At 49.9% G+C, this 26,286-nt stretch overlaps 1 protein-coding gene across 1 annotated transcript; it reads left to right on the plus strand.

The window, feature by feature from the left end:
* Nucleotides 1-6,401: 6,401 nt before the first annotated feature.
* LOC311134053 (prostacyclin synthase-like) lies at nucleotides 6,402-25,715 on the plus strand (the record flags this gene model as incomplete). The annotated part of the gene is made up of 10 exons (XM_084167656.1): nucleotides 6,402-6,418; nucleotides 7,313-7,436; nucleotides 7,720-7,895; nucleotides 8,148-8,294; nucleotides 8,519-8,646; nucleotides 9,004-9,212; nucleotides 12,443-12,608; nucleotides 13,105-13,286; nucleotides 14,068-14,219; nucleotides 25,565-25,715. 10 exons carry the CDS (start codon nucleotides 6,402-6,404, stop codon nucleotides 25,713-25,715), a joined length of 1,452 nt encoding a protein of 483 aa, XP_084023782.1.
* Nucleotides 25,716-26,286: the final 571 nt, after the last annotated feature.

Below are 26,286 nucleotides of genomic sequence, written 5' to 3' on the forward strand. Positions count from 1 at the left end.
GGATCTTAATTAGAGCCAGTTTGCTACAGCTGGAAAATAATCCTGCAGCAACAGGATATGTGAATTATTATGTGGATTATAATTAATGGAGATTTTTGGTAGGCGTTAATACATTTTTTGTTAGGGCAAATCAAGTCTGACAATTTAAAATGAAAATTACAAACTTTTAAGATTTATTTTTTGACCTTGAATACACTACAAGTTTGCATTTCCTGCTGAAAATTCTCATCAACAAAGGACTGGGCTAAATCAAATCAAACTTTATTTCAAGTGCATTTAAAGTTTGCTTTGGTTTAGTCCTATTCTTTAGCTTAGATTTTTGGTTGAGATGGAGACGTGAATCCAACATATCAATTATATATTTGTAGACAAACTGGAATTAAGCCAGCCTAAGTCAGTGGCTGTCACGGTTTCGGCCGAGGCTGCCTCTCTTCCTTGCTCGGGCAGGCTTCGGCGTTCGTCGTCTCCGGAATACTAGCTGCCACCGTTGTATGTTTCTATGTTCGTTTGGTCTTGTCTGGTATTGTACACCTGTTGTCGTTTAGTGTCATTAGTGTCCTATAAGTTCTCGTTGTGTTTGTCAGGTGTTGTGTGTGATTGTTTTCACTGTCGTGCATTTGCGCCATCATTTACGGTTTGCTCGGTTGAGCTGTTCTCCTCTGTTTAGGAGAGTTTATTCGCACATGTTTAGTGCGCCCGTTTGTTTTACGCCTGCGTGCGGAGTTCTCGCCTCAGGGCTTTTCTTCGTGTTTCAGTTTGTGCATTTACTAAAGTCTTTTGGACTTATTTCCTGCGTCCTGCGCCTGATTCCAACACCACACCCACCTACAGCAAACTCTGACAGAATCACACACCATTAGAATGGAATCAGCAGGAGCCGCAGCAGCACAGGAGACGTTGGAGGACAGGGTCCGGGAGCAGAATGACCAGATCCTGCGGATCGGGACCGCCCTGCAGGAAGTGATCACCACCCTCCAATGCTGGGAGACCCGAGGGACACCCCCAACGCCACCTTCCCTGCCATCACCATCGGCAAGTCAGCCCATTCCCGCTCCGGAACCCAGAGGAGTTCGACTCTCGCTCCCAAGGGCCTACGATGGGACCGCTGCCGGGTGTCAGGGCTTCCTTCTCCAGGTGGAGCTTTACCTGGCCACCGTGCACCCGGCGCCCTCGGGACACGAGAGTGTGTCCGCCCTTATCTCCTGCCTTTCCGGCAAGGCGTTAGAATGGGCCAACGCCGAGTGGAGGAGGATAGACGCTACCACCATCACTTACGCTGAGTTCTCCCGCCGCTTCAGGGCGGTGTTTGACCATCCACCGGAGGGGAAAGCGGCGGGGGAGCGTCTGTTCTGCCTCCGGCAGGGGAAGAGGAGTGCCCAGGAGTTCGCGTTGGAATTCCGTACTCTAGCGGCGGATGCAGGGTGGAATGAGCGGGCCCTCATCGATCACTACCGCTGTAGTCTACGTGAGGACGTCCGTCGGGAGCTGGCCTGTCGGGACACCAGCCTCTCTTTCGACCAGTTAGTCGACATGTCCATCAGGCTGGACACCCTGCTGGCTACCCGCGGACGTCCCGAGGGAGGTCCGTCCATTTCACCCTCCAGCGTCTCCGAGCCGAGCCCCATGGAGCTCGGGGGCGCTGGCGCTAGAGAGAGGAGGGGTCGGAATACGAGGGGGTCCATCTCCTGCACCAACTGTGGTCGGGGAGGACACACCGCGGCTAGGTGCTGGGGATGGCCTCCTAGGGGAGAAGACGACAGGCCCCGCACTGGGGAGTCCTTCCAGGTGAGTAGGCGCCCCACTCACCCAGAGCTCTCTGTTGCGCACTTCTGTATACCTGTGCGTTTTCCACAGGTAGCACCTCATTCCCAGCATAAGGCGCTGGTAGATTCAGGCGCGGCTGGGAATTTTGTTGATAGGAAATTTTGTTTAGACTTAGGGATTCCCCTTCTTCCTGTTGACGTCCTTCCCCGTTCATGCCCTAGATAGCCGTCCGTTGGGATCGGGCTTGATCAGGGAGGTCACGGCGCCACTTAGGATGTGTGCGCAGGGGGGTCATCAGGAGATGATCCAGCTATTTCTGATCGACTCGCCTGCGTATCCGGTGGTGCTGGGCATGCCCTGGTTGAGTACCCATAACCCGTCTATTTCGTGGCAGGAGAGGGCTCTGATGGAGTGGTCTGCCCAGTGTGTGGGTCGATGTTTAGGCGTTTCCGTAGGGGCTACCTCGGTGGAGAGTCCAAACCAGGTGCCCGCATTGCACGTTCCCCCTGAGTATGGGGATTTGGCTATTGTGTTCAGTAAGTCGAGGGCGACGCAGTTGCCTCCCCATAGGCAGGGAGATTGTGCGATAGACCTCCAGGCAGGAGCTGCGCTCCCACGGAGCCATGTGTATCCTCTGTCTCAGGAGGAGAAGAGAGCTATGGAGACTTACATAGACGAATCTCTGAGACAAGGATACATACGGCCCTCCACTTCCCCTGCGTCCTCGAGTTTCTTTTTTGTGAAGAAAAAGGATGGTGGGTTACACCCGTGCATTGATTACCGTAGTCTCAATCAGATCACGGTGAAGTACAGTTATCCACTCCCGCTGATTGCGACCATGACGGAGTCATTGCACGGGGCGCGTTTCTTCACTAAATTAGATCTCAGGAGCGCGTACAACTTGGTGCGCATTAGGGGGGGCGATGAATGGAAGACAGCCTTTAGTACCACCTCGGGCCATTACGAGTATCTTGTCATGCCATACGGGTTGATGAACGCTCCTTCAGTTTTCCAATCATTCGTGGATGAGATCTTCAGGGACATGCAGGGGCAGGGGGTGGTCATGTACATAGATGACATTCTCGTGTACTCGTCTACCCGAGTCGTGGCACTGGTGCGCCGAGTGTTGCGGAGGCTGTTGGAGCACGACCTGTATGTCAAGGCAGAGAAGTGTCTGTTTTTCCAGGAGTCGGTCTCCTTTTTGGGTTATCAGTTGTCTGCGTCAGGGGTGAAGATGGAGGTAGACCGGGTGTCAGCCGTGCGTAATTGGCAAACGCCAACCACTGTGAAGGAGGTGCAGCAGTTTTTGGGGTTTGCGAATTACTACCGGAGGTTTATTCGGGGTTTTGGACAGGTGGCAGCTCCCATAACGTCTCTTTTGAAGGGGGGGTCCGGTGCGTCTGCAGTGGTCAGCCGAGGCGGACAGGGCCTTTGGGAGGCTGAAGGACCTGTTTACCTCGGCTCTGGTGCTGGCGCATCCGGATCCCTCTTTACCATTTCAGGTAGAGGTGGACGCGTCAGAGGCCGGTATAGGAGCCGTGCTTTCGCAACGGTCCGGCACGCCACCTAAACTCCGCCCCTGTGCTTTTTATTCCAAGAAGCTCAGTCCGGCGGAGCGAAATTATGACGTAGGGGACAGGGAGCTGCTAGCCGTGGTACAGGCCCTAAAGGTGTGGAGGCACTGGCTTGAGGGGGCTCAACACCCTTTCCTCATTTTGACGGACCACCGTAACCTGGAGTACATCCGGGCAGCTAGGAGACTAAACCCTCGCCAGGCGCGGTGGAATATGTTTTTGACCCGGTTCATATTTAAGATCACGTACATCCCTGGGTCACAGAACGGTAAGGCAGACGCGCTGTCTCGGCGGTATGACACGGAGGAGAGGTCCGTGGAGCCCACTCCCATACTGCCGGAGTCTTGTCTGGTGGCACTGGTAGTGTGGGAGGTCGATGCTGAACTCGAGCGGGCGTTGCGCACCGACCCTAGTCCACCTCAATGCCCGGAGGGTCGGAAGTACGTTCCGCTCGAGGTTCGGGATCGATTGATCTATTGGGCTCACACGTCACCCTCCTCTCGACATCCTGGTATCGGCTGGACAGTGCACTGCCTTAGTGCTAAGTACTGGTGGCCCACGTTGGCGAGGGATGTGAGGGTTTATGTCTCCTCCTGCTCGGTGTGCGCCCAGTGTAAGGCGCCTAGACATCTGCCTAGGGGTAAGTTACTACCCCTGCCCGTTCCACAACGACCATGGTCTCACCTCTCGGTGGATTTCATCACTGACCTTCCTCCCTCACAGGGGAATACTACTATACTGGTCGTTGTGGACCGGTTCTCTAAGGCCTGTCGTTTGCTCCCTATGCCGGGCCTTCCTACTGCCCTACAGACCGCCGAAGCGCTATTCACCCATGTTTTCCGGCACTACGGGGTACCCGAGGATATTGTGTCTGATCGAGGTCCCCAATTTACCTCCAGAGTCTGGAGAGCCTTTATGGAGCGGTTGGGGGTCTCGGTGAGCCTCACCTCGGGTTACCATCCGGAGAGTAATGGGCAGGTGGAATGTGTGAACCAGGATGTGGGTAGGTTTCTTAGATCATACTGCCAGGACCGGCCGGAGGAGTGGGCACGGTACGTTCCCTGGGCAGAAATGGCCCAGAATTCCCTACGCCATTCCTCCACTAACCTAACCCCTTTCCAATGTGTGTTAGGTTACCAGCCGGTTCTGGCACCTTGGCAGCAGAGCCAGATCGAGGCTCCTGCGGTGGATGAGTGGGTGCTGCGCTCGGAGGAGACGTGGAACGCTGCACACGTCCACCTGCAGCGGGCCCTCCGTCGTCAAAAGGCGAGCGCCGATCTCCACCGCAGTGAGGGACCGGTGTACGCACCTGGTGATCGAGTCTGGCTCTCTACCAGAAACCTGCCCCTCCGCCTGCCCTGTCGGAAACTGGGTCGGCGGTTTGTGGGGCCATTTAAAGTCCTGAGAAGATTGAACGAGGTGTGTTACAGATTACAACTACCTGTTGAGTATAAATGTATTAACCCCTCGTTCCATGTGTCTCTTCTCAGGCCGGTGGTAGCTGGCCCACTCCAAGAAAATGAGATCAGGGAGACTCCTCCGCCCCCATTGGACATCGAGGGGGCACCGGCGTACTCCGTGCGGTCCATCTTGGATTCGAGACGTCGGATGGGGGGTCTCCAATATCTGGTGGAGTGGGAGGGGTACGGCCCGGAGGAACGGTGCTGGGTGCCGAGGGGAGACATTTTGGACCCGTCTCTCCTGACGGAATTCCATCGTAGTCACCCGACGCGCCCTGCTCCGCGTCCTCCTGGTCGTCCCCGAGGCCGGAGTCGGCGCACGTCTGGAGCCGCGCGTCAAGGGGGGGGTACTGTCACGGTTTCGGCCGAGGCTGCCTCTCTTCCTTGCTCGGGCAGGCTTCGGCGTTCGTCGTCTCCGGAATACTAGCTGCCACCGTTGTATGTTTCTATGTTCGTTTGGTCTTGTCTGGTATTGTACACCTGTTGTCGTTTAGTGTCATTAGTGTCCTATAAGTTCTCGTTGTGTTTGTCAGGTGTTGTGTGTGATTGTTTTCACTGTCGTGCATTTGCGCCATCATTTACGGTTTGCTCGGTTGAGCTGTTCTCCTCTGTTTAGGAGAGTTTATTCGCACATGTTTAGTGCGCCCGTTTGTTTTACGCCTGCGTGCGGAGTTCTCGCCTCAGGGCTTTTCTTCGTGTTTCAGTTTGTGCATTTACTAAAGTCTTTTGGACTTATTTCCTGCGTCCTGCGCCTGATTCCAACACCACACCCACCTACAGCAAACTCTGACAGTGGCACAGATGGAACTATTCAAGCAGAAGATAAATCTTCTCCAAATGTTGATATTTGATTGGTTTTCAACCAAACAATTCAATATTACTTTTGTAATACAGTAAATAGCCTACAGGTAAGGCTATCTTACAAACTAATGTAACATTCAACCTTAAAATGAGTAACACATCCATTGCCACATTTGAGGTTACTGTAACTTTAAATGCCTTCTTATGTAATCATATAACGTGTGCATGTTCAAGATAGCAAGCATAGGTCATCGCAGGTCTGTGGAGATTGCTGTAATAATCTGTGCAGAATCTTGAATGGCATTAATCACTTGCACCATGTACTTTTAATGTATTCTCAACTGCAATCCAGGTCATTTGATTCTGCTATTATGAAGCACAGTGATAAAACTTTCATCTGTTGTATAAATAAACAAAATATCTGACATTGTATTCCCATTTGAACTTTGCTGTGCTTTTAAATGGTTGATAGTGCAGTGATAGACATTTGGGTGACAACTAAACCAAAAATCAGACATTGTTTTTCAACTGGAATTTGGTTATGCTTTTAGATGGTTGAAAGCAAACCGATAACACACTGGAAATTCAACTAATTTTTGTTCATGGAATTGATGACAATTCCAGGGAAAATTCACTGGTGAGAGTCCTGTGTTTCTCATCATTATTGCGTAATCGAAACAGCACTAGTTCCACTTTGTGTGGGTTCAATGTCAGCTTAATCAGCATTTGTCAATCTGTCAGACAATATTCTCAACCGTTCTCAAGGCAGTAGGAATCCTTTCTGCAAAGATGTATTGCTAAAATGATGTTTGGGAAAAGGTAGACAGCAGAGTAGAGAGAGAGGCATGTCTTTACAAGAGCTCTAGAACTAGAAGAAGAGTCGTCCCTTTATTTAGGTTCTCTCATTCTAATGGAATGTTTTTACTCTGATGTTTGAGTGAGACTATGTACTGTAGCCCATTCAACAGGATAAGTCAACAGAGGCTTCAGATTGGGTACTTTTCTGTTCAGAAGCAACTGCCAAGGACCAAAGCCCTCTAATTACAGGACTAAATGGGAATTCAGAATGAAAATTCTTCCCTTTTTTTCACACACAGTAGTGAGGAAATGCTTAAGACAATTAACTTTTCTGTTAGGAACATCTGCAGATCTAACCAATGTCTAACATGTTGCTTACTTCATCATTTACAAAGAGATTGACTTTCTACACAGAAATCAATTCATTAAAAGAATGTCAGGGTAATAAATGTCTCACTGAATGTACAACATTGTTGAACATGCAGGATAGACCATTAGCCTGTAGAATTATCCAATTGTTCATGCAAACCATTCAAACCCAGACCATTTCTTAAATGACTATATGGTTAGTCACAACCCATTGATAACCTTATTTCCTATTTCTACACTGCAGTACTACTGTTAGTATTTTTTATTAGGATTTATTAGGATTTCTAATAATTCTGTTGCTCATGCCGCATCTACTCTTTCTGGGGTCCACACAAAACATAAAACATGACACAGAACATTAATAGACAAGAACAGCTCAAGGACAGCCCACACATTTGACTACTTTAGGGCATCTCCCTAACTGTAGCTCTAAAACCAGTTGGTTTTGTGTGGGAGGTGAAGTGAATTAACCCGTAACTCCTTCTATTGAACACTGTTAATCTTGGTTGACAACTGTACGTCTGTCTGTATGTCTGTTTCTCCCAGACAGAAAAATGAGCCACCATTAGTCAAAGGCTTTATTCCATGGCTGGGTCATGCCCTGGAGTTTGGAAAAGATGCTGCAAAGTTCCTAACACGTATGAAACAAAAACATGGTGACATTTTTACAGTAGGAATTCTCTATACATTTTTGTGTACAGGTACCTGTGTACCTCATCAATCTTCAACATCTTTATGTCTTTGTTACTGACATAGAAAGGGTTGCTGTGAACCTGTAGAAGTTATTTGACTTTCAAACGCTTCTTTCGTCTTTATGGCATCTAGAGCTATGTGCATCTCCAATTCACATTGCTTTTGCTTTCACAAACAATACTATTGTAATATGTAGGGTGACTGTGACAGTCATGCATAGACATGGCCATGACTTTAACGTTTGAAATTATGTCTTCCAGGTGCGTGTTTGTGGTCATTACATCACTGTATTGCTGGACCCTAACTCCTATGACGTGGTCCTCGATGACACGGTCTCTCTGGACTTCAGACAATACGCCCAGGTCCTGAAGCAGAGGATCTTCAACCTGAGACTACCCAATCACAACCCAGACACAGAGAGGGCATGGATGGAACAGTACGTATTCTAGACCTGTATGCACATGACCTCACACCTGACCTCACACCTATCCACACACCTGTCCACACACCGTAACTGAATACAGCTGCATCTGCAGTTCCCTGTCAAGGACAATAGTTTCTATTCTATTTTATTATATTCTAATAAGACATTCTTATCCAACAGAAGACTACATGCACATCTATCTAATTCCCTCCGTGTTAACATGCAGTAGCAATAATCTGTCCTCTCCATCATATCCCTGTCCAGGCACTTCCAGGGCCCCAGCCTGGCCAGACTGAGCAGCAGCATGCACCTCCACCTCCAGACCCTGCTAAGGGAAGAGGAGAGGAGCTGTAGCCAAGCAGAGTGGAGGCAGGACGGCCTCTTCAGCCTCTGTTACAGCCTGCTCTTCAGGTAAAAACCAGAACTAAATTCTGTCTGTGCTGGCCAGCTACTGTACATGTGTTAACAGTCATCCTGCTCTTCAGGTAACATCAGACATTTCTCAGGGTCACTGGCCCGGGGGTTAATTTAGGGTCAAATTAGAATATCTTGCTTGGACCAAATTGCATAACTCTTACACACAAGAGTTAAGACCTACTCTTACACAAGAGTTACACTTATTTCTGTCTTTATAGGGCTGGGTATCTCACACTGTTTGGTACAGAGAAAAGCAACAACGTCACTGAACTTGCTGCTGTCTACAAAGAGTTCCGCATGTTCGATGGTCTTCTCACAAAACTGGCACGTTCAACCCTTAAGCAAGGTACATAATACAAAGTTGAATCTAATGTACAGTATGTAGTCATACATCACTCATATGAATACAGTATGTATCTATTCATACACACCTTTTCTCTGTATCTGTCTCTCTGTACCTGTCTCTCTGTCTGCCTGTTTCTCTGTGTATCTGTCTCTGTTTACCTGTCTCTCTGTCTGCCTGTATATCTGTTTACCTGTCTCTGTTCACATGTCTCTCTGCCTGCCTGTCTCTCTGTGTACCTGTCTCTCTGTCTGCCCGTCTCTCTGCCTGCCTGTCTCTCTGTCTGCCCGTCTCTCTGTCTGCTTGTTTCTCTGTGTGTGATCTGGCCTCTCTAACCTGTCTCTTTCTCTATGTTGATAGAGGAGAAGAGGACAGCATGCCTGTCCCCGGAGCAACTGTGGAAGCTGTTGTCCCCAGCCTGGCTGAGCAGAGGAAAAGGGTCTGAGAGCAGAGATCATGGGTCAGAGAGCAGTTCCTGGCAGCAGAGTTACCTCAGCCATCTACAGAGGGAAGGAGTGGACACAGAGATGCAGAGACGAGCCATGCTGCTTCAGCTCTGGGCCACCCAGGTGAGTGGGAAAGACAAGAACACACATGCATGCGCACTGACGCAAGAGCATGACTCACACACACACACAAACACACACACACACACACACACACACACAACACACACACACAGACAGAACAGACTAATCCTTTCCCACAGTGTCCTGCCACACCCCGATGACCAAATACATCTCTTCCTGTGCCCTCTTTGCTACCTGTGGTCCTGGCATGAATAAGTTCGCAGGTTTGTTCTCTTCCTGTGCCCTCTTTGCTACCTGTGGTCCTGGCATGAATAAGTTCGCAGGTTTGTTCTCGTGCTGTGCCCTCTTTGCTACCTGTGGTCCTGGCATGAATAAGTTCGCAGGTTTGTTCTCTTCCTGTGCCCTCTTTGCTACCTGTGGTCCTGGCATGAATAAGTTCGCAGGTTTGTTCTCTTCCTGTGCCCTCTTTGCTACCTGTGGTCCTGGCATGAATAAGTTCGCAGGTTTGTTCTCTTCCTGTGCCCTCTTTGCTACCTGTGGTCCTGGCATGAATAAGTTCGCAGGTTTGTTCTCTTCCTGTGCCCTCTTTGCTACCTGTGGTCCTGGCATGAATAAGTTCGCAGGTTTGTTCTCTTCCTGTGCCCTCTTTGCTACCTGTGGTCCTGGCATGAATAAGTTCGCAGGTTTGTTCTCTTCATGTGCCCTCTTTGCTACCTGTGGTCCTGGCATGAATAAGTTCGCAGGTTTGTTCTCTTCCTGTGCCCTCTTTGCTACCTGTGGTCCTGGCATGAATAAGTTCGCAGGTTTGTTCTCTTCCTGTGCCCTCTTTGCTACCTGTGGTCCTGGCATGAATAAGTTCGCAGGTTTGTTCTCTTCATGTGCCCTCTTTGCTACCTGTGGTCCTGGCATGAATAAGTTCGCAGGTTTGTTCTCTTCATGTGCCCTCTTTGCTACCTGTGGTCCTGGCATGAATAAGTTTGCAGGTTTGTTCTCTTCCTGTGCCCTCTTTGCTACCTGTGGTCCTGGCATGAATAAGTTCGCAGGTTTGTTCTCTCCCAATGACTCGTAACTTCCATGTCAGCACAATTGACTCATGATGTCATTATGTGAGAAGTAATGAATGTGACAAGTGTTCCCATTAATGTGTTTCCATGGCACCTGTTTGGAGTTCTGTGTTGTCCTAAACAATGGGTCCACACATTCCAGAACAGCACAGATCACACCCCTCTGTGGAAAAAAGAAGAGTTGGCAGGTCACCCAAACCAAACTGTTTAATTTCAAACAGAAATGGCCAAATGTGCCAGAATACATCTGAGGCATCAGAATGTGTTCTCAAAATTAGATCAAGCGTTAGGCCTTGTGTGCAAATTGTAGGACAATTTAGAGGTATCATCTGTAAATGTTGATGTCAAAATCCAATATAGATCACAGAAATTAAGTTGTCTTCAACTCTATATTCATGAGCTCCAGAGGTGGTTTAATAACAGGTTCCTTGTGGCTTCCTTCCTCAAACCAGTCCCAACAAGTTGTGATGAATGAGCTGCTGTTGCACTGTGTGGCCAGATGGGGAGCTAGTGTGCTATCTGTTTGTCTGGCACCTGTCTTCACCATCAGTTTCAGAGCAGCAAACAGCCACAGGTGCCATCTGTACCAGGCCCTCTCTGCTCCCTCTGGCACTTTGGCTGCTCTGTTCAGCCTGGAGCACTGGAGGCCTAGTCGGCCTACTCAGACCAGGGGAGCGGGTAGAGAGTCCGTGGCCAAGATGGTGCCTCTGCCTCTGGCGACCTTGAATCACCTGCCAGGCTGGGATAGGAGAGGACAGCTAGTCCCTTAGCATCAGTGTTCCCTGCATATTGATGTCTGTTCTGCTGCGAATCTGGCCCAGTCACAGTCAGACAGAGCCAGGAAGAGGAGCACCACTGAAACGTATTAGAACTGAGGGTGAGGAGAAGGCAGTGCGAGAGGGACCATCTTCTGGTTGTAGTTTCTGTCAAGACCAGTCATACAGAGCAGAGGTAGGCTTCCTCACTGTAAAATACAATACTGACTGAATCAGAGATTTCAGTAAAGTCTCTTCCATCGCAGATGCTTCGTCACATGCTTTACTCCCAACATGCTCTCATGTTGATACAAAATATAAAAATGTATTGCAACAAAGTTATGAGAGCTTTATGTTTCTGGCTCTGTATGTGTTGTTGGGGATTGGGGTGGGGGATTGGGGTGGAGGCGGTTCCACAGCCTAGTGAATCTCTGAGCCAGCCTGTCAGTGAGGCTCCAGTCCAGGCCCAGTCCAGGCAGTCCATAATGTCCATCTCCTTCAGGGAGCCTGTGTCATATTCAGTCCATCACACACTTGACTGCTGCCCTGCTGTCAACACAACTACACCAGTACACAGTACACAAATACACACTCAGAAGAGTTGAGGAGGAGACTAAATGTCTTACTGTGTACACGTCTACCAGTGAATTTTCTATTTGAATTCAGTTGTTGAATCTTGATTTGCAGGAAAACACTATAAATTGTCAGTAAAAACATGCTGCATATTCAATGACTATTTATACTGTAAGACTCCTACTGTTACCCCTAAAGTAAACTGAGATGAAGCCTTACAGTTTGTGTAGCCTAGTATTCATCATATTGGATCTGTGATGGGATAGGCCAGTGAGTCAGCCAGAGAGCCATTGGACCTGGTCTTTGCCTTGCATTAGCCCTGGCTGTCAATGGATCAGTGAAGACCTGACTTGTGAGAGGGAACGGTGAAGAGAGAGGCTCCCTGAACCCATAGCAATTATCATCTGACTGTTCAGACAGACGTCTCAGCCCTCTGTAGACTCTAACAGCCCTGTCCACACAACCCTGACAGCTCTAAAGGCTCCTCGCTGTCCCTCAGATCAGAACACTTCTACAGTACACTACAGCAGTACCATGAATGAGGTGTGGGATTAAAAGAAAGAGAGAATAAAAGACAAGTGAGAATGAAAAAAAGGGGGGGGGGAGAACAACTTTGTGTAGATTTATCTAAACACGCTTTCATTTTCTCCTTGAAGCTTCTGGCAGTGTGTTCAAACAGTACAGTATCTGTACTCTGATTTGCCTGATTTGGCTAACCTTGTAGTATAACTGCATCATAATGCTTGGTAATGGTTTCACTATCTTTGATTGGCTCAGAGTAAGTGCTGTGTTGGTTTTGTCTAACCTTAGAGTTATGCTCTGTAATACACTTGCTGTTTCTGAACTGACTCTGAGTCTATGTTGTGTTTTATTCCAGGGTAACACTGGGCCTGCTGCCTTCTGGCTGCTGGGCTTCCTGCTCACCCACCCCGAGGCCATGAGAGCAGTGAAGGAGGAGCTCAGAGGCCTGGCTCTGCAGGAGGACTGCTCCCTACAGCACCACCTTCTGGACACACTGGAGCACCACAGCACACCTGTTTTTGGTAAGAGCCCCAGGCAACCTCCTCTATTATTCACTCCCTCTCTCTTCACCTCAGAGCTCTCAGGGCTCTCTGCCTTGCTCTGCCTGCCAGCCAAAGACATGCGGTAAAATACTGAACTGAAGCTCTGAACTGGGGAGGAATAACCAGTGAGTGAAAAAAGCAAAGAGATTCAGAGCGCTGAATAAGTAAAGATGGATAAATATAACGTTTTTTTAACAGTGGTTGAATGAAGTTAAAATATGTGATATTATCCTCTGCTTATGTATCCACAGCTTTCCAGAAGGGCATACCTCTAGTTTTATGATTATGTAGCCTGGTGCCAGATCTGTTTGTGCTATAGCTAACTCCTATGGCCAGTTTCAACCAATAGAGTTGGCTTTACAGCTCAAACCAATCTGGGCCAAAGGTAATGATTATGAGCTCCTTCACTCCCACATACTCCCACACACTCCCAACCCTCTCACATCATATGTATGGTACCTTTCCCCAATCATAGACAGTGTTCTGAGCGAGACCCTGCGTCTGACCGCTGCTGCCCTCATCACCAGAGAGGTGATCCAGGACACGACCCTTCGTCTGGCCAGTGGACAGGAGTACCACCTCAGACAGGGGGACAGGGTGTGTCTGTTCCCCTTCCTCAGCCCGCAGATGGACCCTCAGATACACCACAACCCACAGGTAATGCAGCACAATACTGTTACCTGACAAAGACCCAGTTGGTGTTGAAATATTGTCATAATAATCTAAGCACCTGGGAGCATACCAGTGTACAGATGTATTTTAGTTTTACATTACTATTCAGTCTAATCCAGCACCTGCTAATACAATGACTCTAATACAATGACTCTGCATGACAGTGTCTTTAACCTTAACCTCCTAGGTGGAACAGAGAGTCCTTCATTTAAAAATACCTTTTAATTATTCCCTAGTGTGATGGCAGTAGCCAGCCGAGCGTGTCTACACAGTGTGTGTGTGCACGCGTGCATACGTGTGTGTGCGTATGTGCGTACATGCGTGTGTATGTGCGTGTGTACATGTGTGCGTGCATGTGTGTGTATATGAGTGTGTGTGTGTGTGTGTGTGCGTGCATACCTGTGGGGTGGGGATGATGCAGCATCACTGTACCACTCACTGTACTGTAGCATCTCTGTGTCATCACAGCACTGTACCACTCACTGTACTGTAGCATCTCTGTGTCATCACAGCACTGTACCACTCACTGTACTGTAGCATCTCTGTGTCATCACAGCACTGTACCACTCACTGTACTGTAGCATCTCTGTGTCATCACAGCACTGTACCACTCACTGTACTGTAGCATCTCTGTGTCATCACAGCACTGTACCACTCACTGTACTGTAGCATCTCTGTGTCATCACAGCACTGTACCACTCACTGTACTGTAGCATCTCTGTGGCATCATCATTTTAACTTGTGTTTTCTTTTCTCTGCTTTATAGACATTTCAATATGACCGCTTTCTAAACACAGACGGGACAGAGAAGAATAAGTTCTATAAGGATGGGGAGAGACTGAAATATTACACCATGCTGTGGGGTGCAGACAACAACATGTGTGTTGGGAGACACTTTGCAGTCAGTGCCATCAAACAGTGAGTATAATATGACATTCTCCACCTGTTGTCATTGTCACGTGACAATGACCATAGGAGTTGGCAAGACAGCACAATCAGATCCGGAGCCAGGTTACCTCACACTAAGCTAAGTACATCCAAACCACCCCACGTTTGTCATATTATTGCATAACGTTTTTAGGAGGGATGTTTCCCTAATAAATGAGTTCATTAGCAAGGTATTAATGACTCATGAGGCATTTACAATCACATCAAGATCGCTACCTTAAGCTATGTAGCTGTAGTATGGAGTACAGTGCATTCAGAAAGTATTAAGAGCCTTTTCTTTTTCCTTTTACACCCTAATTCTAAAATGGATTAAATAATTGTTTTTCCTCAACAATCTACACACAATAACCCATAATGACAAAGCAAAAACAGGTAAAAAAAATAAAAATAAAACTTTAAATAAGTATTCAGACCCATTTTTACATTTACATTTTCGTCATTTAGCAGACGCTCTTATCCAGAGCGACTTACAAATTGGTGCATTCACCTTATGATAGCCAGTGGGACAACCACTTTACAATATATATATATATATTTTTTTTTTGGTGGGGTAAGGGGGGGTAGAAGGATTACTTTATCCTATCCCAGGTATTCCTTAAAGAGGTGGGGTTTCAAGTGTCTCCGGAAGGTGGTGAGTGACTCCGCTGTCCTGGCGTCGTGAGGGAGCTTGTTCCACCATTGGGGTGCCAGAGCAGCGAACAGTTTTGACTGGGCTGAGCGGGAACTGTGCTTCCGCAGAGGTAGGGGGGCCAGCAGGCTACATTTACATTTACATTTTAGTCATTTAGCAGACGCGCTTATCCAGAGCGACTTACAGTTAGTGAGTGCATACATTATACTTTTTTCATACTGGCCCCCCGTGGGAAACGAACCCACAACCCTGGCGTTGCAAACGCCATGCTCTACCAACTGAGCTACATCCCTGCCGGCCATTCCCTCCAATACCCTGGGCCAATTGTGCGCCGCCCCATGGGTCTCCCGGTCGCGGCCGGCTACGACAGAGCCTGGATTCAAACCAGGATCTCTAGTGGCACAGCTAGCACTGCGATGCAGTTCCTTAGACCACTGCGCCACTCGGGAGACATAGAGGTGGATGAACGCAATGCCCTCGTTTGGGTGTAGGGACTGATCAGAGCCTGAAGGTACGGAGGTGCCGTTCCCCTCACAGCTCCGTAGGCAAGCACCATGGTCTTGTAGCAGATGCGAGCCTCAACTGGAAGCCAGTGGAGTGTGCGGAGGAGCGGGGTGACATGAGAGAACTTGGGAAGGTTGAACACCAGACGGGCTTCAGCGTTCTGTATAAGTTGTAGGGGTTTAATGGCACAGGCAGGGAGCCCAGCCAACAGCGAGTTGCAGTAATCCAGACGGGAGATGACAAGTGCCTGGATTAGGATCTGTGCCGCTTCCTGTGTAAGGCAGGGTCGTACTCTGCGAATGTTGTAGAGCATGAACCTACAGGATCGGGTCACCGCCTTGATGTTAGCGGAGAACGACAGGGTGTTGTCCAGGGTCACGCCAAGGCTCTTTGCACTCTGGGAGGAGGACACAACGGAGTTGTCAACCGTGATGGCGAGATCATGGAACGGGCAGTCCTTCCCCGGGAGGAAGAGCAGCTCCGTCTTGCCGAGGTTCAGCTTGAGGTGGTGATCCGTCATCCACACTGATATGTCTGCCAGACATGCAGAGATGCGATTCGCCACCTGATTATCAGAAGGGGGAAAGGAGAAGATTAATTGTGTGTCGTCTGCGTAGCAATGATAGGAGAGACCATGTGAGGAAATGACAGAGCCAAGTGACTTGGTGTATAGTGAGAATAGGAGAGGGCCTAGAACTGAGCCCTGGGGGACACCAGTGGTGAGAACACGTGGTGCGGAGACAGATTCTCGCCACGCCATCTGGTAGGAGCGACCTGTCAGGTAGGATGCAATCCAAGAGTGAGCCGTGCCGGAGATGCCCAACTCGGAGAGGGTGGTTTTTTGAGAAGGGGTGCAACTCTCGCTCTCTTGAAGACGGAAGGGACATAGCCAGCGGTCAAGGATGAGTTGATGAGCGAGGTGAGGTAAGGGAGAAGGTCTCCGGAAATGGTCTGGAGAAGAGAGGAGGGGATAGGGTCAAGCGGGCAGGTTGTTGGGCGGCCGGCCGTCACAAGTCGCAAGATTTCATCTGGAGAGAGAGAGGAGAAAGAAGTCAAAGCATAGGGTAGGGCAGTGTGAGCAGGACCAGCGGTGTCATTTGACTTAACAAACGAGGATCGGATGTCGTCAACCTTCTTTTCAAAATAGTTGACGAAGTCATCCACAGAGAGGGTGGAGGGGGGAGGGGGATGAGGATTCAGCAGGGAGGAGAAGGTGGCAAAGAGCTTCCTAGGGTTAGAGGCAGATGCTTGGAATTTAGAGTGGTAGAAAGTGGCTTTAGCAGCAGAAACAGAGGAAGAAAATGTAGAGAGGAGGGAGTGAAATGATGCCAGGTCTGCAGGGAGTCTAGTTTTCCTCCATTTCCGCTCGGCTGCCCGGAGCCCTGTTCTGTGAGCTCGCAATGAGTCTTCAAGCCACGGAGCAGGAGGGGAGGACTGAGCCGGCCGGGAGGATAGGGGAGAGTCAAAGGATGCAGAAAGGGAGGAGAGGATGGTTGAGGAGGCAGAATCAGGAGATTGGAGGGAGAAGGATTGAGCAGAGGGAAGAGATGATAGGATGGAAGAGGAGAGAGTAGCGGGAGAGAGAGAGCGAAGGTTGCGATGGCGCATTACCATCTGAGTAGGGGCAGAGTGAGTAGTGTTGGAGGAGAGCGAGAGAGAAAAGGATACAAAGTAGTGGTCGGAGACTTGGAGGGGAGTTGCAGTGAGATTAGTAGAAGAACAGCATCTAGTAAAGATGAGGTCAAGTGTATTGCCTGCCTTGTGAGTAGGGGGGGACGGTGAGAGGGTGAGGTCAAAAGAGGAGAGGAGTGGAAAGAAGGAGGCAGAGAGAAATTAGTCAAAGGTAGACGTAGGGAGGTTAAAGTCACCCAGAACTGTGAGGGGTGAGCCATCCTCAGGAAAGGAACTTATCAAGAGATCAAGCTCATTGATGAACTCTCCAAGGGAACCTGGAGGGCGATAAATGATAAGGATGTTAAGCTTGAATGGGCTAGTGACTGTGACAGCATGGAATTCAAATGAGGAAATAGACAGATGGGTCAGGGGAGAAAGAGAGAATGTCCACTTGGGAGAGATGAGGATTCCTGTTCCACCACCCCACTGACCAGATGCTCTCAGGGTATGCGAGAACACATGGTCAGATGAGGAGAGAGCAGTAGGAGTAGCAGTGTTTTCTGTGGTAATCCATGTTTCCGTCAGCGCCAAGAAGTCGAGGGACTGGAGGGTAGCATAGGCTGAGATGAACTCTACCTTGTTGGCCGCAGAACGGCAGTTCCAGAGGCTGCCGGAGACCTGGAACTCCACGTGGGTCATGCGTGCAGGGACCACCAGGTTAGAGTGGCAGCAGCCACGCGGTGTGAGGCGTTTGTATAGCCTGTGCGGAGAGGAGAGAACAGGGATTGTCACGGTTTCGGCCGAGGCGGCTCCTCCTCCTTGTTCGGGCAGGTTTCGCCGGTCGTCGTCTCCGGAGTTCTAGCTGCCACCGCTCTATGTTTCTTGTTTGTTTGGTTTTGTCTGTTAGTCACACCTGTTTTGTGTTAGGTCTCATTTAGCACCCTATTTAGTTTCCTTGTTGTTAGGTTAGTGTTGTGTGTAATTGTTCATGTCGTGGTTGCGCTACCCGTGTCGGTACGCTATTTTCCTTTGTTGCCTCCTTGTGTGTTTAGGAGAGTTTACGCACCTGTGTGTGCGCTCGCATTTACGCCTGTGTGCGTCCTTTTGCCTCCGGGCTGTTTTGGATATATTTTTGTGCTTCAGTAAAGTCTTGTTGGACTTATCCTCTGCTGCCTGCGCCTGATTCTACACCACACCTACACAGCATCATGACAGAATTACACACCTTGACATGGAATCAGCAGGAGCACCCGTCGACCCCATGGAGGAGCGTCTCCTTGGTCAAGAGCACCGGATCAACCGAATCGGGCACGCCTTGGAGGGCGTCATGGACACCCTTCGTCGATGGGAGACCAGCGGGGTTCCCACAGCCCCACCTATCGCACCATCACCACCGGACAGCCAGCCCGTCCATCGACCGGAACCCAGTGGGATTCGGCTCTCGCTCCCGAGGGCGTACGACGGCACCGCTGCCGGGTGTCAGGGGTTCCTCTTACAAGTGGAGCTCTACATTGCCACCATACACCCGGCGCCCTCGGGATACGAGAGCGTTTCCGCCCTCATCTCCTGTCTCACCGGCAAGGCGTTGGAGTGGGCCAACGCCGAATGGAGGGGAATAGACGCCGCCACAGTCACCTATGCGGAGTTCTCCCGTCGCTTCCGTGCGGTCTTCGACCATCCACCAGAGGGGAGAGCGGCGGGGGAACGTCTATTCCACCTCCGACAGGGGATGAGGAGCGCTCAGGCGTTTGCGCTGGAGTTCCGGACTCTAGCGGCTGATGCGGGGTGGAATGAGAGGGCCCTCATAGACCACTTCAGATGTAGCCTTCGGGAGGACGTCCGCAGGGAGTTAGCCTGCAGGGACACTACACTAACATTTGACCAGCTGGTGGACATGGCCATTCGACTGGACAACCTGCTGGCGACCCGCGGACGTCCCAGGTGGGGGCCTCCCATTCCACCCTCCAGCGCCTCCGAGCAGTGTCCGATGGAGCTTGGAGGTGCTGGCGCTAGAGGGAGAAGAGGTAGGAGCCCGAGGGGGGCAGTCTCCTGCACCAAGTGTGGGCGCGGAGGGCACACCGCGGCTAGGTGCTGGGGAGGGTCCCCTGGTGAGGGAGAGAGCAGGTCATACAGTGGGGAGTCCACCCAGGTGAGTAGGCGCCCTACTTACCCAGAGCTTTCTGTCGTACACATTACCTTACCTGTTTGTTTCCCACAGGTTGCACCTCGGTCCCAGCATAAGGCGCTAGTCGATTCAGGCGCAGCTGGGAATTTTGTAGATCGGAGATTCTGTGTTAAGTTAGGGATTCCCCTCCTTCCAGTCGAAAAACCCTTTCCTGTACATGCCCTAGATAGTCGTCCGTTAGGATCTGGGTTGATTGGGGAGGTCACAGCGCCACTTAGGATGATGACGCAGGGGGGTCATGAGGAGACGATTCAACTCTATCTGATCGACTCTCCTGCGTATCCGGTGGTACTGGGGCTTCCCTGGTTGATGACCCATGATCCTACTATTTCGTGGCGAGAGAAGGCTCTTAAAGGGTGGTCTGCTCAGTGTGAGGGGTTATGTCTGGGTGTTTCCGTAGGGGCGACCTCGGTGGAGAGTCCGAACCAGATGCCAGCACTGCACATTCCTCCTGAGTATGAGGATTTGGCGCTCGTGTTCAGTAAGACCAGAGCGGCACAGTTGCCACCTCATAGACAAGGGGATTGTGTGATAGACCTCCAGACAGGAGCAGCGCTTCCGCGGAGCCATGTGTATCCTTTGTCACAGGAGGAGAAAAGGGCAATGGAGACTTACATTGCCGAGTCTCTGAGACAGGGATACATACGGTCCTCCACTTCTCCCGCGTCCTCGAGCTTCTTTTTTGTGAAGAAAAAGGATGGAGGTTTGCGTCCGTGTATTGATTACCGCGGTCTCAATCAGGTGACGGTGAAGTACAGCTATCCACTTCCTCTGATTGGGACCATGACGGAGTCCTTACACGGGGCAAGGTTCTTCACAAAATTGGATCTCAGGAGCGCATATAACTTGGTGCGCATTAGGGAGGGCGATGAGTGGAAGACAGCATTTAGTACTACCTCCGGCCATTACGAGTATCTCGTCATGCCATATGGGTTAATGAATGCTCCATCAGTCTTCCAATCGTTTGTAGACAAACTTTTCCGGGACATGCAGGCGCAGGGAGTAGTGGTGTACATAGATGATATTCTTGTGTACAGTGCTACTCGGGCCGAGCATGTAGCCCTGGTGCGCAGGGTATTGAGGAGACTGTTGGAGCATGACCTGTATGTCAAAGCTGAGAAATGTCTGTTCTTCCAGGAGTCAGTTTCCTCTTTGGGTTACCAGTTGTCTGCGTCAGGGGTGAGAATGGAGGTGGACCGAGTGTCCGCCGTGCGTAATTGGCAAACCCCAACTACGGTTAAAGAGGTGCAGCGGTTCTTGGGTTTTGCGAATTACTACCGGAGGTTTATCCGGGGTTTTGGACAGGTGGCAGCTCCCATAACGTCTCTTCTGAAGGGGGGTCCGGTGCGCTTGCAGTGGTCAGCTGAGGCGGACAGGGCCTTTGGGAGACTGAAGGACCTGTTTACCTCGGCGCCGGTGTTGGCGCACCCGGATCCCACTTTACCCTTCCAAGTTGAGGTGGACGCGTCTGAGGCCGGTATCGGGGCAGTTCTTTCTCAACGATCCGGTACACCACCTAAGCTCCGCCCCTGTGCTTTTTATTCTAAGAAGCTCAGTCCGGCGGAGCGGAATTATGACGTAGGGGACAGGGAGCTGTTAGCCGTAGTACAGGCCCTAAAGGTGTGGAGGCATTGGCTTGAGGGGGCTCAGCACCCTTTCCTCATTCTGACCGACCATCGTAACCTGGAATACATTCGGGCAGCTAGGAGACTGAATCCTCGCCAGGCTCGATGGACCATGTTTCTCGCCCGGTTTGTGTTCAAGATCACTTACATCCCTGGGTCCCAGAACGGGAAGGCAGATGCTCTGTCCCGTCGGTATGACACGGAGGAGAGGTGCGTGGAGTCCATTCCCATACTACCGGAGTCTTGTCTGGTGGCACCGGTGGTGTGGGAGGTCGATGCGGAGATCGAGCGGGCGTTGCGCACCGAGCCTAGTCCTCCACAGTGTCCGGTGGGTCGGGTGTACGTCCCGCTCGAGGTCCGGGATCGGCTGATTTATTGGGCTCACACGTCCCCCTCCTCTGGACATCCGGGTATTGGCCGGACAGTGCACTGCCTTAGTACGAAGTACTGGTGGCCAACGTTAGCCAGGGATGTGAGGGTTTATGTCTCCTCCTGCTCAGTGTGTGCCCAGTGTAAGGCGCCCAGACACTTGCCCAGGGGTAAATTACAGCCCCTGCCCGTTCCACAACGACCCTGGTCTCACCTCTCGGTGGATTTTGTTACCGATCTTCCCTCCTCACAGGGGAATACCACCATCCTGGTCGTTGTGGATCGGTTCTCGAAGGCCTGTCGTCTCCTTCCCATGCCGGGTCTTCCTACGGCCCTACAGACCGCTGAGGCTCTATTTACTCACGTCTTCCGGCATTACGGGGTGCCCGAGGATATAGTGTCCGATCGAGGCCCCCAGTTTACCTCCAGAGTCTGGAGAGCATTTATGGAACGTTTGGGGGTCTCGGTGAGCCTTACCTCGGGTTACCACCCGGAGAGTAATGGGCAGGTTGAACGAGTCAACCAGGATGTGGGTAGGTTTCTGAGGTCATATTGCCAGGGCCGGCCGGAGGAGTGGGCGAGATATGTGCCCTGGGCCGAGATGGCACAGAACTCTCTCCGCCACTCCTCCACCCAACTAACCCCTTTCCAGTGTGTATTAGGGTACCAGCCGGTTCTGGCACCGTGGCATGAGAGCCAGATCGAGGCCCCCGCTGTGGATGAGTGGGTGCGGCGCTCGGAGGAGACGTGGGACGCTGCACACGTCCATCTGCAGCGTGCCATACGTCGACAGAAGACGAGCGCCGACCTACACCGCAGTGAGGGGCCAGTGTACGCACCTGGAGATCGAGTCTGGCTCTCAACCAGAAACCTGCCCCTCCGCCTGCCCTGCCGGAAGCTGGGTCGGCGGTTTGTGGGGCCTTTTAAAGTCCTGAGGAGATTGAACGAGGTGAGTTACAGGTTAGAACTACCTATTGATTACAAGAATATTAACCCCTCGTTCCATGTGTCTCTCCTCAGGCCGGTGGTAGCTGGTCCACTCCAGGACTTTGAGATCGAGGAGACTCCTCCGCCCCCGTTGGACATCGAGGGGGCTCCGGCGTACACGGTTCGGACCATCCTGGATTCGAGACGCCGGATGGGGGGTCTCCAATATCTCGTGGAGTGGGAGGGGTACGGTCCGGAGGAGCGGTGCTGGGTGCCAAGGAGGGACATTCTGGATCCGTCCCTGATGACCGAATTCCATCGTGGTCATCCTGCGCGCCCTGCTCCGCGTCCCCCTGGTCGTCCCCGAGGCCGGAGGCGGCGCGCGGCTGGTTCCGCGCGTCAAGGGGGGGGGTACTGTCACGGTTTCGGCCGAGGCGGCTCCTCCTCCTTGTTCGGGCAGGTTTCGCCGGTCGTCGTCTCCGGAGTTCTAGCTGCCACCGCTCTATGTTTCTTGTTTGTTTGGTTTTGTCTGTTAGTCACACCTGTTTTGTGTTAGGTCTCATTTAGCACCCTATTTAGTTTCCTTGTTGTTAGGTTAGTGTTGTGTGTAATTGTTCATGTCGTGGTTGCGCTACCCGTGTCGGTACGCTATTTTCCTTCGTTGCCTCCTTGTGTGTTTAGGAGAGTTTACGCACCTGTGTGTGCGCTCGCATTTACGCCTGTGTGCGTCCTTTTGCCTCCGGGCTGTTTTGGATATATTTTTGTGCTTCAGTAAAGTCTTGTTGGACTTATCCTCTGCTGCCTGCGCCTGATTCTACACCACACCTACACAGCATCGTGACAGGGATAGAGAGACACATAGTTGACAGGCTACAGAAAATGGCTACAATAATGCAAAGGAGATCGGAATGAAATGAACTAAACATCTGGGAAAGCGAGAGAGCGGGGACTCCCTTACTTAGGTTTAACTGAAACACTCAAATATAACTCTCCCAACTTCCACTTTAGAAATTATAACTGTTGTAAACTACAGCGGTTCAATGTTTTCTAGGAATAGACTAACTTAGTTTATTCAGCTAGCTAACTTGGTACAGTATTCTTCCGTGAAAACCGTCCAGGGCACCGAATCCTATATCGCCATAGCCAACTATTATGCCAGCCTCCAATAACACGGTTTAGCACCAATACTTGGTTACAACAAACCACCAGTGTGTTAACACGCCAAGCAGATAATTTGTGTCCGTGTCTAACGTTGTGTAAAGTTTTGGGTTAGTTTTGACAGTTTGAGTGAGTCCGTCGTCAACTTATTCAGCCAGTTAGTTAGCTAGAATAGTTAGCATACTAGCTAGCCATTGCTCTCTGCCAACGAAAAACCCCTCCTCCCGTGGCACGAACACACAGAGAGAGCCAAGCTAACGTTAACTAGTCACCCATGTCCCGAATTCCCTTGAACGACTCTGGTTACCAGTATATAAAAACAAAACACAAATGTAGGTTATAACTTACCCTTAGTAGCTACTGTTAGCCAGTTAAGTGCAAAGCTAGCCACTGAATCGATTCAGCCAGTTCGCGTCTGTTCGCTAGGTCGTTCCAGCTATTGTTTAGTTAGCTATCCAGGTAGCAACAAGCTAGCTACATTTCGAGTACAGTAGCTACTAACTACCTAACGTTAACGCTTCAGATAATGAGGTTAGAAAAACTGCTGAATGGTAGGCAGCTAGCTGGCATAATTACAGGTACTCTGTAATTACAGATCTGTGCCATGTGTCGAGGCACAGATCTGGGGAAGGGTACCAACACATTTCTGCAGCATTGAAGGTCCCTAAGAACAAAGTGGCCTCCATCATTCTTAAATGGAAGAAGTTTGGAACTACCAAGACTCTTCCTAGAGCTGGCCGCCCGGCCAAACTGAGCAATCGGGGGAGAAGGGCCTTGGTCAGGGAGGTGACCATGAACCCGATGGTCACTCTGACAGAGCTCCAGAGTTCCTCTGTGGGGATCGGAGAACCTTCCAGAATGACAACCATCTCTGTAACACTCCACCAATCAGGACTTTATGGTAGAGTGGCCAGACGGAAGCCACTCCTCAGTAAACGGCACATGACAGCCGGCTTGGAGTTTGCCAAAAAGACTCTCAGACCATGAGCAACAAGATTCTCTGGTCTGATGAAACCAAGATTGAACTCTTTGGCCTGATTGCCAAGCGTCACATCTGGAGGAAAGCTGGCACCATCCCTACGGTGAAGCATGGTGGTGGCAGCATCATGCTGTGGAGATGTGTTTCAGTGGCAGGGACTAGGAGACTAGTCAGGAACGGAGCAAAGTAGAGAGAGATCCTTGATGAAAACCTGCTCCAGAGCGCTCAGGACCTCAGACTGGGACGAAGGTTCACCTTCCAACAGGACAACGACCCTAAGCACACAGCCAAGACAATGCAGGAGTGGCTTCGGGAAAAGTCTCTGAATGTCCTTGAGTGGCCCAGCCAGAGCACGGACCTGAACCCGATCTCTGGAGAGACCTGAAAATAGCTGTGCAGCGACACTCCCCATCCAACCTGGGGTATTGGGTGTAGATTGATGAGGGAAAAAAACAATTTAATCAATTTTAGAATAAGGCTGTAACGTAACAAAATGTGGAAAAAGTCAAAGGGTCTGAATACTTTCCGAATGCACTGTATATCTCATAAAACAACTAAGCAAATCCACTTCTCAGGATCAGTCCTTTATCTACATTGGTCATTCATCTGCTTAGCTGTCAGATGTTTGGTACATATGTAGGATCTTAATTTGATCACTCTGTTGCAGGAGAATATTCCTGCAATGCAGGAAATGTTTTACTTGAAGTGTATTTGAGGTTTGAAAAGGATTCAGAAATGTGTCATTTCCACTTTGAAATTTCAGACTTGGTTTTCCCTTGCGAAAAAAATGATCGACCCCTACAAATAAATCCATTAATGATAATCGGCATAATAATTCACATGTCCTGTTGCTGCAGGATTATTTTCCTGTATCAAACTGCCTCAGATTAAGATCCTACACCTGTATCTCTATAGAGTTCTAATTTCTCATATATTATTGAGACATTAACGACTGTGAGTGTGTGTGCTATATAGTTAATGCTGTACGGATGTGCAGTAGTAGAGGGGTCCTCGAAGACAATCACAAACTGCTGATGTGTGTGCCTTTCTGTGCCAGATATTAGTAGTTCAAAGGTCAAAACCTACTAATCCACAGTGAGAGTAAGAGGCCCGATAATAATGTAGGAAGGTGGTAGAACAGCTGTAGACATACAATATGGGGACGCAACCTCTAGGCTTTACCATATGTGAGATATGCAAATATTGTATTACATGGCAGACTACATTCGGATTACATTCTATCTACAACTGTGTACTCAAAGATACATTCAGGTCTGAATCTTTTCTCAATTCATGGTCCTCTCCCCTCTCTCTGACTGTCAGGTTTGCGTTCATGGTCCTCTCCCGGCTGGACCTAGAGCTGTGTGACCCGACTGCCACCGTCCCGCCGGTCAACCCCAGTCGCTATGGTTTTGGGTTGCTCCAGCCCGAAGGAGACCTAGAGGTCCACTACAGACTCAAGACTCTGCACTAGGTCATGACCCCTGACCCCACGCACCATCCTGATTGCTGCAATAGAACTAGGACATGACTAGCCTGGTCCCATATCTGTTTGTGCTGTATAGCCCTGTTTGGCATTACAATTACCATAGGAGTTGGCAAGACAGCACAACTAAATGTGGGACCAGGCTATGACATGACTTCATCCTGTATCCTCCTGACACTGACTGCACTCTATAAAAATCAGTTTCATGCTTTTATTTATATTGTAATATTGTAAATATTGTTTTTACATTAAAACTATATCCCATGTATATCTCTGAAAAATAAATGCCTTGCATATGTAGGGCCAATGTATCTGAATTAACTGCTTGTGTTGCTTGTATCTCTCAAGACTAAATGCCTTGAATGAAGTGCACATCATCATCAGACCTACATCTGTCTGGATGAATGGGAGGGCATTAATACTCCCTCTCTAGGGTTCGTTGTGTTCGTATGGATTGGAAAGCGATTCTTCTCTTGAATATAGTGTGCCACATAATCTCTTGCCTTGGAATCATTGATTGGTCGTTTCCACCAGCCTGTGGTGGCATTTTTGTGACAAA

Source organism: Coregonus lavaretus (assembly GCF_964263955.1).
Source record: "Coregonus lavaretus genome assembly, chromosome: 8".
In the NCBI taxonomy this organism is placed as follows: domain Eukaryota; kingdom Metazoa; phylum Chordata; class Actinopteri; order Salmoniformes; family Salmonidae; genus Coregonus; species Coregonus lavaretus.